The sequence below is a fragment of the Notolepis coatsorum genome, assembly GCF_963971535.1.
Source record: "Notolepis coatsorum genome assembly, chromosome: 10".
NCBI classification, from domain to species: Eukaryota; Metazoa; Chordata; class Actinopteri; order Aulopiformes; family Paralepididae; genus Notolepis; species Notolepis coatsorum.
Genome location: NC_140174.1, coordinates 130,039,832 through 130,054,319, shown reverse-complemented (window position 1 = coordinate 130,054,319; position 14,488 = coordinate 130,039,832). Strand labels below are relative to the sequence as shown.

General features: G+C 43.3%; 1 protein-coding gene across 1 annotated transcript in view; it reads right to left on the bottom strand.

The window, feature by feature from the left end:
• The window catches only part of smarcad1a (SNF2 related chromatin remodeling ATPase with DExD box 1a), a 125,769-nt gene extending 111,489 nt beyond the window's left edge, over positions 1–14,280 (bottom strand). Inside the window, exons 1-4 of the mRNA XM_084323890.1 lie at positions 13,941–14,280; positions 12,661–12,799; positions 5,169–5,295; positions 3,852–3,921 (exon numbers count right to left, since the gene is read on the bottom strand). Coding sequence (XP_084180016.1) covers positions 3,852–3,921; positions 5,169–5,295; positions 12,661–12,799; positions 13,941–14,049 — 445 coding nt within the window. The 5' untranslated portion in view covers positions 14,050–14,280. The remainder of the gene's footprint in view (positions 1–3,851; positions 3,922–5,168; positions 5,296–12,660; positions 12,800–13,940) is intronic.
• Between the last annotated feature and the right edge of the window lie 208 nt (positions 14,281–14,488).

Sequence of the window (14,488 nt, the reverse complement as noted above, 5' to 3'; positions counted from 1 at the left end):
ATCCACAACTTCTTTTGTTACCAGAGTATAAAAACATCTTAGTAGGTGCATTGTGGCGCATTGTCAATTTATTAGTTAATGACAAGCAGCCACTATGCCTTCTCCAACTAACGTTATTTATTTAAATTGTTCCTGTTAATTAATAATTAACATAAGTAGCATGGTAATAATATGTAGGCTATTGATCAATGATAAATAAATGTATATTACGAATGATATCCCCCGGTAGAAGTCATGTTATTTCCTCATTGTCCTTGCTGTGTCGCCCGTCTGCCATCGCCTCAAAATAGGATTGAGGCGATATTTAGCCAGGTGACAGAAGTTGCTGCACGATCGTCGCTCGAAAATCTCCTGCCGTGTGGGTTGTCTCATTCATAACAATGGAAGCGATACAATTCTGTCCGTCGCCTGGCTTAAAAATCGCCCACCTTGTGCGTTGGACTTAACTGAGAACTATTTGAATACTAATACTAGTTACATCGTTACTTGAAATGTTGGAGCTTTGTTTTTACTTGACCTTATGCCCTAGCCATATTTTCAGAGAATTACAAAACGTTGCTACAATGTAACATCTGCAGTCTTTCTTTCTTCATCTTTCTTTTCTGTCCTCCCAGCTGTTAAGACCGCTATGCTACCTGGCTAGCTAGGGAGCTGTACCCAGCATGCGGTGCAACCGTTAATAGGGTCCACCCTCAACACACTACAGTGTAGTTGCCGCAAAAAAAAGGTCAAATGTATTTTTTTTAGACAAAATGATATTAGCATAAGCTATTCGATTTCACTTTTATTTTTATGCAACAACTTTTGAATATTTTTTATTGCTCAATTGACTGCCCTAGAATCAATGTAGGTAGGTAGGTACATTGCAAAGTTTTATTATCAGGGTTTCTGTGGGCTCACGTATGTATAGTAGGGGAGAACGGGGATGGTTGTCACACTTTTTACTCTAGTGTGAATTGCTCATCATCAAAACATCTTTCAATAGTCATTCCATTCCTACATTAAATTGAAGCTTAAGATGTTGGCTTGAAATGTGTATCCCTCTCATTTTCCAACATATTGTAACAAAGCGGAGATTACCTATCAAAGACGCTGACACATTGTGACAACCAACCCCATCACGGTGAGAGAAAACGGTGTTTTTTCTATGTATATTTGGTTTATAGACTGATATAAAGAGACGCTTTAAGAGGGTAATACCATTATCATCACGGGTTAGACGGTGGTGGAACCAGTGGTTTCACAGGCACTATTAGGAGGGTGTTTGTTTTGAATTCCAATCTAAGACACAACAAAGATAACGTGGACACAGAGGCAGAGCGCGATGGAGGTTTTGACAGTAGAAACTGCGTTTTGATGTGTGTGAAAGGTTATTAGCAGTTGTCATGACAGCGCGTCGCATGACAACCAGGAGAGGGGCGGGGGCTATCGTTGCTACGACGAAGATCTATAAGTCGAACGGTGTTTCCGGGTGTAAGGCAGACGAAAGAAACGAATCCCACAGGAGGGAAGAGACCAAGAGACTCTCTCCTCTCATCACAGAGGGGGGGGGGGGGGGGGGGGGGAGGAAGGATGCCACATCATCATTAGCTTCGGCTAACGCGAGGAGGGTTAGGCTAAAGACCAGGCCTGACCACCAGTGGACTGAATAGCAAGAGGACAATAGACTGAACACACCGAAAGACATTAGAATAGACTCTTCAAGGACAATACAATTATCTCTTAACATCTGAGCTGAGGTTTCTGTTTATAGAAATAAACAACGCTTTTCCTTGTAAGGTATTTCACGTTGTCAAAGTGTCGAATTCTTACGAAGGTGGAGAATTATTATGGTTTGCGGATCGTACTAACGGGGAGAGATAAAGATTATATTCAGCCAGTATCTGAGACGTCAGGACCATTAAAATTACACAACGCAGAGGAATTGGATGGAGAGAGGATAACACAAGAAGACGTGATACTGGCCAGATTGATCAGGATCTAACAACGGGGATGGTTGTCACACACTGAGTTGGTTGTCACTGTGTTTTAATGGAAAAAATCTTAAAAAGAAGGAAGAACTAAATTTGAAAGTTGAATTGTATTGACAAGTTGACAAATACATAACTAAACATACATAAAGAAACGGTCCATGTTGTGCTCATTAAAGCACTGTCATGTGCTTGTCGCATGTGACAACCAACCCCAAAGAAAATGTGACGACCAACTAGGGGTGGGCGATATATCGAGTATACTCGATGTATCGCGGATTGTTCTACCCGAGATGTAGTACTGTACTATATCGCGAACATCGAGTATTTAGTTTATATGGCGCCGCCCGCGGCCGAGAGACACTCGCAATGCTTTCCTCGAGAAGGGACGGCGGAGCTATAGGCTAACGTTAGTGTAGTCAGGGCTGTACAGTGCGATATAATGTTGCGGTTGTAATTTCATTAGACAGACCAGCGCGGACCTTTAATAACATGTAATTTAATTGACACGAGCAATGAGCTAACGGTAGCTGCTAACCAAGGTATCCATTAGGATTATGCTAAGCTAACTAGCGATAGCTGCTAACCCTGGTAAACGGTCAAAGCGGACTCCACAAGACTAGTTCCATTCGTGAGGAAAGGGGGTGGGTTATATTGACAACGCTTGACAACAGCAGTTTAAACATAACTTCATATTTATTAGTTATTCGTTTCTGTATATCATTCAATTTCCATCTCCGTGTGTCTCCATCTCCATCTCTTCCTGTTTACATTCGAGTGTGACGTTATCACCTACGGCAGCTTAGACGATCAAAACGCGAACCTAGAACAAACCCTGAGAGGGGGGGGGGCTGGCTCTCTTGTTCATTCTCGCCCCCTCTCTCTCTACATTCAATGATTTAAAGTAGCCAAACGTTACAGACAGTATAAATACTAACTGGATAGTTGATAATATAAACATTTAATTTCATTATCTGAAATATTCTAAAATCATTAAGTCTGCTATAAGCCATTATACCTTTGTGTGAGATTATTATTTTCTCACAGTAGGGTGTGTGTGTATATATATATATATATATATACATATATATGTGTGTGTGTGTTTGGCTAAAGTGGATAGAAAACACAGTACTGTGTAAAAGTCTTAGGCACCCAAGAGTTTTTATATAAATTGTCTTAGATGTAAATAATTCGTTTTATTAGTGTGTCAGTAGACTACTCTTAGTACATTTTCATTAAATAATTTTTTAAAGCATCTTCATGGTTTAATAATGCAAACATATGTTGCAGGGACTTATTATAATCATCATATTGGCATGACTGTATGCATCAAAGGGTTAAATCAAGCATTTTTAAGTGATTTAGAGGAAATGTAAAAATATCGCGATATATATCGTGTATCGCGATATAGCCAAAATATATCGAGATATCATTTTTGGCCATATCGCCCAGCCCTACGACCAACCCCAACTGGAATGTCTTGCTAGTATCAAGGCTAACAACCATCTAAAAATGTGTTAGTTAGCCAACAACAATCTAAACTATAGCTTTCCCTTCACACTTTTTAAGGGTAACAATTGTTTCATTATAAACCAATTGCGTAAAAGCCTAGAAGAAAAATACTGAGGAGCTGAATATTTACAATTCCACATGAAAAACACAAAAGGTCCTCTCACCTAAAGTTCAGCTGTCTTACTCCAAAGAACACTATCTAGGCGAGCTCTGATCACAATTCTGGACAGTTCCATACCAAAATATGGAAGAAAGCGCCTTTTGGTAGCGAAATATAATGAATGTGACAACCTACCCGTGTGACAACCATCCCCGTTCTCCCCTACATGAGGATGGATGAAATAAAGCAAAAAGATGGCCTGTGGTTACCTTCTTTGTCACTAAAGCTGGTGAGGCACAGAGCCACAGCCCCGTCCAACGTGCTTGTGCTCTCAACCACCTGAAAACAGGACAGGACAATTATGTCGTCAATAAAATACAAAAAACAAAGCAACTTATTTTCTAACAGAAAGATATCCAATATATCTTATGGTGGATATTGACCATAACCACAAATGGTCCAAGTCTACATTGTTGTTAGGGATGCCCCGATCGATCACCGATCGTTATCGGCCGATAATCAGTATAAATATGCGATCGGTGATAATGCTTTATTTTCGCCGATCGTCAAAACCGATCTCACTCGCTGTCTCAGTTCTGTCTCAGACACCGGGTGGTGCGGCGTCTGCTCATCCCTCCAGCCCCTCCTGCACGCATGTAAACACGGGTCTAGTCTAGTCTAGTGGGACAGGAGGACGGCGTCTCCCTGAGCTAACGTTACAAAATGACCCAGTCAACTATTCACTTTTAGTTTAATACATGATGAGGCATTGTCTAACCGAACGGTATCTAGCCGGCTAGCTACCGATAGCTCCTGATATCAACAAATGCTCCAGCAATAGTCTGGTACGTGTATGATACCTGTTAGCTCTCGTTAGCGCAAGTTAGTTCACTGTTCAAAACGAAATGTCCCATTGAACTAAAATATACTAAATATTAACGTTATATATCCGGCTAGCAGTAGCTACAGATAGCTCCTGATATCAATGTCTTATAACACTGATTCGACGCGTATTCGAGCTGAGGGCATGTTGAATGTGATATGACCAAAGCACAGTAACGTTATCAATAGGGTCCATCTGCAGCGCAGGAGAATCCTTGCTGTAGCTCGAGGCTACTCGAGTATAGGGTCCAGGTGCAGCTCCGGAGAATCCTGGGAGTAGCTGGAGGCTACTCGAGTACACACAGACAGTGGAGCTTGTTGCGTGGTGGTGATGTCTCGCAGATAATACAAGTACAAGTCTAATTATATAATATATATATATTTTATAAAAAAAATTAAAAAAAATTATATAAAATAATTTAGAATTTTTTTTTTAATCAAAATCGATCGGTATCGGATCGGTATCGGCCGATATGGCTCACGACGATCGGTGATCGGTATCGGTGGCAAAAAAACGTGATCGGGGCATCCCTAATTGTTGTATAAAACACTATGAATTGGCCACTACTCAAAGCTTAGCCATCACTATCTGCAGTTACAAAGTAGCGTGGGTGCATCCCAATCTAAATGTGCTTAGCCGTCACCGTCTGCAGTTACAAAGCAGCGTGGGTGCATCCCAATCTAAATGTTCTCGTCCTACTGACCTCACGTGCTTCGTCCCTGGTTCTCTGTGGGAAAACCTCCAGCAGTTTAGTAACTCTCTCCTCCAGATCCTCGTCTTCTCCGTCCAACTCCTCCTCCTCCCTCTTCGGTGACGTCCTCGCAGGCTCCCTGCGGGAGACGGGGAATGAGACGATCAAGTAGAAACAACCACGGCTGGGACAGCGGTCTGAGCAAACGTGCTCCTTCTCGGCGACACCAGGCCTCTGGCACACCTAGCTAAAGATATTCCAGGGCTCTACGCTAACCTTTTTTCCCAAGAAGCACATGTGCTCCTAAATGGAAAAAAATGTACTGGAGCACACAAAGAAATTTAGGAGCGCAGTGAAAAGTTTTCAAGTAACACAGTTTATTAACAAACTATTTTTACATGCATATTATACTGTGCGTGTGTGTGTGCGTGCGCATACTAAGGGACAAAATTCTGTGCAATAGCACATACCACCAAAATCACACATTGGCCCATGCCTACTCAGGGCTGAACAGTGCGAGATATATGTCTATTTCGCCACCCAAAACAAATCCCTGCTGTTTTATTCCGCAACGGGTCAAATGCATATAACATGCTTTGCAATCCTCGCCATTCCTTTATGACCACATCGTGTTTAAGACCGGAATTAACGTTACGTTAGCGTAAGCTAACAACAAGCTAAAACCCTGTTCAGAGCGATACAGAGAACAGCAGAGTGGAGACTGGGAAGGAGGGGGGGGGCATTCTCCCTTCTGTGTGTGTGCGTTTGAAAAGATATGATGAAGTCAGACGAGTACCGGTATATTATATTGATAGTAAATGTACTGAGGGTGGACAGATAATGTTGATATTTAAACATAAAAAATACATAATACATACATAATAAATGTATGCATGATCATCATGCAACATAAAACAATTGCAGGAACGGTTTGGGAGAGGAAGGGGTTTTAGGTTGCGTGTTCCAAAAAAAAATTACTTAAAGTTTAAAGCGCAATATATCAAAATGTGTCACTTTATAGTGAACAGGAGGTATATTTGTATTAAAAACAATAAATCGTTTTTTATTTAAATGTCTGGAAGAGCTAAAAGAATTTTTTTTTTCAAATTATATTTTCGTTTCCTTTTTTGAGTTGATCTAAATGTTACTGATTGTGTTAAATGGGCTTATGATATCATCTCATATCGATTGCAGGCACCTGCATTGTATGGTATCGTGGCAGATATCGGCAAATATCGTATTGTTGTCCAAAGAATCGATATCGTATCGTGATGAAACTGGTGATTCCCACCCCTAGTAGAGTCCATACACCCAACACCAAATCCCATAATTCCTGGCTGTGTGACGTCAACTTGTCAGCATGAAAATGACAGCCAAACATGCAAAACCATTACTCGCTGGGCGCTCCAGTAGCACACCACATAGCGCGCTGAGTCGCGAAGCGGTCGTCCCGGGTTCGTTTGCCAGTCCCGGCGACCATTTGCTGGTCTTTGACATGATGTGTATCAATGTGCTGGTCTTTGACAGGATGTGTATAATGTGCTGGTCTTTGACAGGATGTGTATCAATGTGCTGGTCTTTGACATGATGTGTATCAATGTGCTGGTCTTTGACATGATGTGTATCAATGTGCTGGTCTTTGACATGATGTGTATCAATGTGCTGGTCTTTGACATGATGTGTATCAATGTGCTGGTCTTTGACATGATGTGTATCAATGTGCTGGTCTTTGACAGGATGTGTATCAATGTGCTGGTCTTTGACAGGATGTGTATCAATGTGCTGGTCTTTGACATGATGTGTATCAATGTGCTGGTCTTTGACATGATGTGTATCAATGTGCTGGTCTTTGACATGATGTGTATCAATTAGGGGTGCACCGATATGAAAATTGGCCACCGATACCGATTGTTCAACTAACACAATCGGCCGATACCGATACCGATAATTGTGGCAAAAAATAAGTATTTTTAATTTTTTTTTAATTTTTTTTTAAATTTCTTTTTAATTTTTTTAATGAAACTACTGTATATTTGTATGTGTAGGCCTCTTTACTTACTTAAAAAAGGAAACATCAAGAAATATGTTTATGGTATCACTGATCCCTCTCCCAGTATCGTCTGGCGGCCTGCAGAGGGATACTATTTTCTCAACCAGAGCTTTCAACCAATGCAATGGAACCATTCTGGCGGCCTGCAGCGGGATACTATTCTCTCAACCAGAGCTTTCAACCAATGCAATGGAACCATTTTGATTGACAGTCGATTCGGCCAATTACGCCACACCGCTAGCACCCACCTCCTGCTTACCACCAAGCGTTTATTCATTTTTCTACTTCGGGGCATGCCGCCATTGATCTGCTTGTGAGAATGCGAGTCAAACTCAGAACCACAACAAGCTAATAAGTTAGCTGCCCGGCAGTGCCCGCCGACCAGCGCGCTCCACAGGATGGCCAAACGAGACACAATGATTTTACTGCAACAAATGTTATAATAAAACAAAGCCTTTCTATACATTTGTCTGGTTGAAAACTTTATTAACAGATTGCAGAATGTGTAGTTGGGTACGGAATGAGCAACGGAATGTAACCGAGCTATGCACGGCTTGCTTGCTATCTTCGGGTAAATACTATGCTGATGTAATTGAACGTGTAACTAACTATAATAACGTTAATGCCACAAAACGAATGTTTGTGTCATTTTAACAGCAGATACTTTCTTAAATGCCATCCTCCCGACAGAGCGGTGTTGATGGGGAGCTCTGATGGATTCGCTTGGTTGTGTTATTACATTAGCATTGAACAGCTAACCGAAAGCTAGGGTTAACTAATGTTAAAGGTTTAGCCATAACGTTACGTTGGCTAAAGTTGGGGCTATTCTTAATCCAGTAATAATGGCTGCAGACCTGCAAGCAAAGTACAGCAAGTTGGCAAAGGAGTATTCCAACGTAAATCACATTTTCACCAGTAACGTTAGTCGTCTGCCTCCCGGCTATGAACGGACTCGGAGTAATGCCTTGCAGTTGCTGCTATGGGTAATAATAATATGCTGATGTTATTGTCCGTGTAACACTAACTATATAACGTTAATGCCACAAAACGAATGCCTTGTTAATCATAAATAGTAACTTTGATGCAGTAGCTTGTGTGTGTGTGGGGCGGACGGCGGGCGTTGTGCAGGTAGGTCGCGAGTGAACTTTTTTTTTTTTGCCTTTTGACGCTACACAAATGGATGGTTAGTTATCGGCGACTGCTATCGGCACATCTGAACTTATCGGCAGATAGGCCGATTGCAGTCAACAAGGCACTTATCGGCCGATACCGATACCCGACCGATATATCGGTGCACCCCTAGTATCAATTTGCTGGTCTTTGACATGATGTGTATCAATGTGCTGGTCTTTGACATGATGTGTATCAATGTGCTGGTCTTTGACATGATGTGTATCAATGTGCTGGTCTTTGACATGATGTGTATCAATGTGCTGGTCTTTGACATGATGTGTATCAATGTGCTGGTCTTTGACATGATGTGTATCAATGTGCTGGTCTTTGACATGATGTGTATCAATGTGCTGGTTCTTGACGTGATGTGTATCAATGTGCTGGTCTTTGACATGATGTGTATCAATGTGCTGGTCTTTGACATGATGTGTATCAATGTGCTGGTTCTTGACGTGATGTGTATCAATGTGCTGGTTCTTGACGTGATGTGTATCAATTAGGGCTGTCTTAAATACTTCGAAGCTTCGTTCGATGGGCATGGGATTCGAATATGAAAATTAAATTCGATTATAAAAAAATATATATACGGTATATATATATATAATTTTTTTTTTTGCTAAATCAACTCTGCCTCTCTTTGTTAACTACAACACCACAAGCAATGCCATTTGTTATTTAAGATGAGGTCGGACTCGGCACTGACAGATGTGTTCATTGTGACATGGACACATAGACACAGTAGTAAAGAAAGCGAAGCAGCGCCTCTACCACCTGAGACAGTTAAGGAAGTTCAGAGTATCGGGGAAGATACTCCAGTCCTTCTACTCAGGAGCTGTAGAGAGCATCTTGACCGGAAACATCACTGCCTGGTATGGAAACAGCACGGCACAGGACAAGAAGGCCCTCAGGGCTGTACGCTAAGCTTTTTCACTAGGGGCACACTTGCCCCTAAATGAGAAATTTAGGGGCAAAAAATATTTTTTAGGGGCACATTTTTAAATAACAATTTTACCATTATTTATATCGAATGTTTTTTTATTTAAAAAAAAAAAGAAAAAAATTTATTTTATATAATTTTTTTTAATAAAATATATATATTATATAATCATACTTGTAGTTGTATTATCTGCGAGACATCGCCACCACGCAACAAGTCTAAATGCTCGCTATATGCAACCAGCTCCACTGTCTGTGTGTATACTTGTACTCGAGTAGCCTCCAGCTACGGCCAGGATTCCCCGGAGCTGCAGTTGGACCCTATACTGTAGCCTCCAGCTACGGCCAGGATTCTCCGGCGCTGCAGCTGGACCCTATTGACTATATTCAGCGTGCCCTCAGCTCGAATACGCATCGACTCAGTGTTATAACTAGACATTGATATCAGGAGCTATCTGAACTATTTAGTTTAATGGGACGTTTCGTTTTGAACAGTAAGCTAACGCGAGCTATCATGCACTACTAGACTTACTGGAGCATTTGTTGATAGCTATCAGTAGCTAGCCGGCTGGCAGGCTCACCGAGGTCCCAGTGTCCCACTAGAGACTAGTGTTTACAACAGCCACGGGTGCGGGAGGGAGGAGGAGCAGCAGACGCCGCAGCTCTCTCCGTGTGTCTGAGTTCAGTTCAGTTCGGCTCACTAGGTCGAACGCGTCGAAAATATGAAGCAATACTAACGTTACTTTTCTTCATAGCTAAATCAGACAGTCAGCCAGTCTATCAGAGTGAGTGCTCAGTCGATTGTTCCCGCTGATCATACCTGCTGAGTGCTCACTGCTCAGCTCGCGTGAGTGACGGCATCGCGTCATCATCACACGCCTTGGATAATTTAGGAGTGAAATGCGAATGCAAGGCTTGAAAGCACTACTCGCAAGCCCGCCCCCAGATAATATTTACCAATCGCAACGGCCAATTAAAGGGGCAATTCGCGACGAGATCATCGCAGTGTACAGCCCTGGCCCTACAGAGAGTGGTGCGCTCAGCCGAGCGTACCACGGGTATTGCACTACCACCCCTGCAGGTCCTATACAACAAGAGGTGCAAATCCAGAGCCTGCAGAATAATGAAAGACCCTCACCACCCCAATAACAGCCCGTTCCAGCTGCTGAGGTCAGGCAGACGCCTGCAAACCCCAGCTACTAGGACAGAGAGGCTTTGGCTCAGCTTCTTCCCCCAGGCCATCAGAGCCTTGAACAATGAACATTGAGTGCCACAGAACACTGAACTATCCACACACAAGCACACACGAGCACACACACGACACGCACGCTGTGCACGCTCACACACTAGCAGCCACTTTAACACGAGCGGGCACACACTCACGCCGCACACACGCACACTTATGGCCAAGAGGAAAGGCCACTTTAAATTAGTATAACAACAGGAACAGTGTATTGCACTACTAAAGCTACCTAGCATGTCCTATATGCTCTGTAAATACCATGTACAGATACCGAGATGTCACACCATGTTACCCGTTACCCGTTTATTGCACAATGTTTTTTTTTTATTGGATTCTATTATATGTTGTACCACTGTTTTTTTATTGGATTCTATTATATGTTGTACCACTGTATTGCACATCGTCGCGGGCAAGACCACCCGCATTTCATTGTATACTTGTATGCCGTGACAATTAAAACTCTTGACTTGAAAATTGTGCTGCTTTTATAAAGCCTCAAATGACGGCTTACAATATTTCATGAAAGCAAAGTGTTGTTTGTCTAAGATTTAAAAAGGTTTAAACTTTACAGCACTGACAAAGTTGAACAAAGTGCTGTACAAGTCCCACAACATTAAAAATAAAAAATAAAAATATATAACAATATTAAAAAAAATTCGAAGGTCAAGTATCAATGTGCTGGTTCTTGACGTGATGTGTATCAGTGTGTTGGTCTTTGACGTGAAAAGGGTTGAGAACCAATGACCTACACTACAGTTACATTTATATCACTTTTATCCACTTTTCTCCTCCTATTTTTCTTGTATTTTCCTCTTATCCCAATTTAGTCGTTATGCCAATTCCCCCTCCCCTTCCTGGTCGTAGCGCGCATTTGCCCCCTACTTGCCGGTCTAGGGAGCCCTGAAGTCTATCACATGCTTCCTCCGATACATAGGAGACAGCCAGCAGCATCTTTTCACCTGGCAGCGAGGACTCTCATTGGGTGAGTGTAACGCATGGGAGGGCACACTACCTCACCCAGATCCCTTCCTCGCTGTGCAGGCGCCGTGACCGACCTGTAGGAGTCGCTGTTTACAACGACCAGATTACCACCCACCGGCTTCCCTCCCGCTGACACTGCCAATTGTGTCAGTATGACGACCGGCCAAGCCGGAGGCACCGCTGACAGCTGGATTCGATACCAGTGTCTCTCTGCGGTGGTAGACAGGCGCTTAGTCTGCTGGTCTAACCGGCCGCTAGGCTTGGGCGGTATCACTTTTTTCATACCGTTATACCTTGATTATATAATACCGCGGTGTACGGTATTGAACGGTATGACTTTCATTTTCATCAGCGCGGGGGGGGGGGGGGGGGGGGGGCAACCCGTGGCAACCCGTGTTACCAAGTAAACAAGTCGCGGAGATGGCCAGTTAGCCCGCAGCATCCGAGTGCTACTATCATTAGCTCTCAGAATGGAGCCACTAGCCAGAAGCCCGCAGCATCCTAGTAATACTAACGTTAACTCTCAGAATGGTAGCCAGGAGCCCCGCAACACCCTAGTACTAGTAATGTTAGTATTGTGTATTCAAAAACACACCGGACTGCGACGTAACGTTTTACCGTTTATTTGCTTGCTCCACCAGTCCACAACAACACACACTCGTTACCACAACGTTTTACGGTATTTTCACAGCACATTACCGTAAAGCGTGACCACCGTTGTGATACACATACACAACAGTTAGCTCTCAGAACAGCCAGTTAGCCCGCAGCACCAGGCAGCAACGGTAAGCGTGTCTCGACTCTCATTTAATTTCCAGTGAAGCGGGGTTTCCCCATCTCCTCCTGTGTACTCCTCCTGTGTATAGAGAACCAGCTGCCTCGCTCCACTAGTGACTCGAGGACTGGTCTCGCCCTCTGCTGGCGCGTGTGTGCAGTGCACTACAACCAACCACTGTTAAAACAACGTTTCACTGTAATATAAACTGAAATGGATCTGTGATTTTGACGGTATTGATTTTCAATACCGTCGGTATCTCTAAATACCCCGGTATACCTTAATACCGTCATACCGCCCATGCCTATCGGCCGCCCTCATTTATATCATTCTTGAAAAAAATTACCCGGCATTCCTGGTTAGAACAATCTTTTTCTTGGAGACCAATTCCTCTTCATCTGTGTCGCTGATGACTTCCTCAAAGACAACTCCTCGAGTGTGGGACTTCACTGAGCTGCTCTTCCCTGCAGATCCGTGGGCTGCAACTGGAAATTTGAAAAACATTCAAGTCACTGAGGCAATATGATAGTAGAATGAATGAAAACTTTTATTTTATTATTATATTTCCCCCCCCTTCTTTTTCCATTTTTCTCCCATCCCAATGTTAGTCGTTATGCCAATTCCCAATCCCCTTCCTGGTTGCTGCACACTCTACCCCCTACCGTCGGTCTGGGAGGGCGGAGACTATCACATGCTTCCTCCGACACATGTGTAGCCACTGCCAGCCCACCACTTCTTTTCACCTGGCAGCGCGGACTCTCACTGGGAGAGTGTAACGTGTGGAAGGTCACACTACCTCCCTCCAGATCCTTCCCTCGCTGTGCAGGCGCCCCAACCGAACTGTAGGAGTCGCTGCTGTTTACAACGACCCAGACCCACCCACGCCGGCTTCCCTCCCGCTGACTCTGCCAATCGAGCCAGTATGATGGCCGGCCAAGCCGGAGGCAACGCTGACAGCCGGATTCGATACCGGTGTCTCTCGCGTTGGTGACGAGTGCTTAGTCCGCTGCGCCACCCAGCCGCCTATGAAAACTTTATTTAACAGATTGCAGAATGGGTACAATACAGTACGGCTCAATACACACAATTGTTAAGGTGATGCAGACCAGAGAAAGACGTTTGTCTTGTTTACATCAGGGTCCCCCATATACTGGTGTAGCTAACCGTGGGTACTAAGCATGCTCGTATGTATAACGTCAGGCAGTGTAAGCAGCTGTTTAAACGCCAATGACCGTAACCTAGTGGTTAAGCTAGCCAATACATTGCATCCCCTGTGTTGTCATTGCAACAAGCAAAAGCACTGTAGCCGTGAGGTTAGTAGCAGCAGTAGCAATATGATGAATTGAAAATGGGGGACCCTGATGTAAACAAGACTAAAATCTTTCTCTGGTCTGCATCCCCTTAACAATTGTGTGTATTGAGCCGTACTGTATTGTACCCATTCTGCAATCTGTTAATACAATTTTTCAATCAATCAATCAAATCAAGGCCAGTACTGAGCAAGCTAACATGAGCTAGTATCAAGCTAGTGTTAGCTACTGTAACGTTGTTTCACCGTTACAACAACAAGCTAATGTTAGCTAACGTTATTATTTCACCGTTACAGACTAATAATAATAATGTTACCTGGCTTATTCTCCTTTTCAGACTCTGGACTGGACCCGTTGTGTTGTTGTTGTTGTTGGTCTTTGTTCTTGTCCCCGTAGCGAAAACGATCTAAATTGAACAGACTCATTTTTCTTTCCCAGTTGATCTGTCTGAGTGTCTGGCTGCAGTCGTGTCTGTGTGCAGCAGCGGGTAACGTTAGTAGTGTAGGTTCGATGCTAACTCCTGCATAGCACTGAGGGGTGCTGCAGCTCCTGAAAAGACAACGTTCGCTGTCTAACTAATTAATGAATTAAAAACTAATGAATTAGGAGTACATATAGATGATTATTGATGCTATATGACGTGAGGTCCGACGACAGTAAATGTAGCCCCACACTAGCTTTTTCCCGCGAACAAGGATGCTAACGCCGACTCCGCTCATTGGACTGGGTGAGACAGCTGTGTTGCGCATTGGCCAATAGCAGAGCGACAAACTGAGACCAAGACCGGCTTTTTGCTTCCGCCCCCAGTGTGGTGACGTCATCTTGATTGATTGATTGAAAACTTTATTAACAGATTGCAGAATG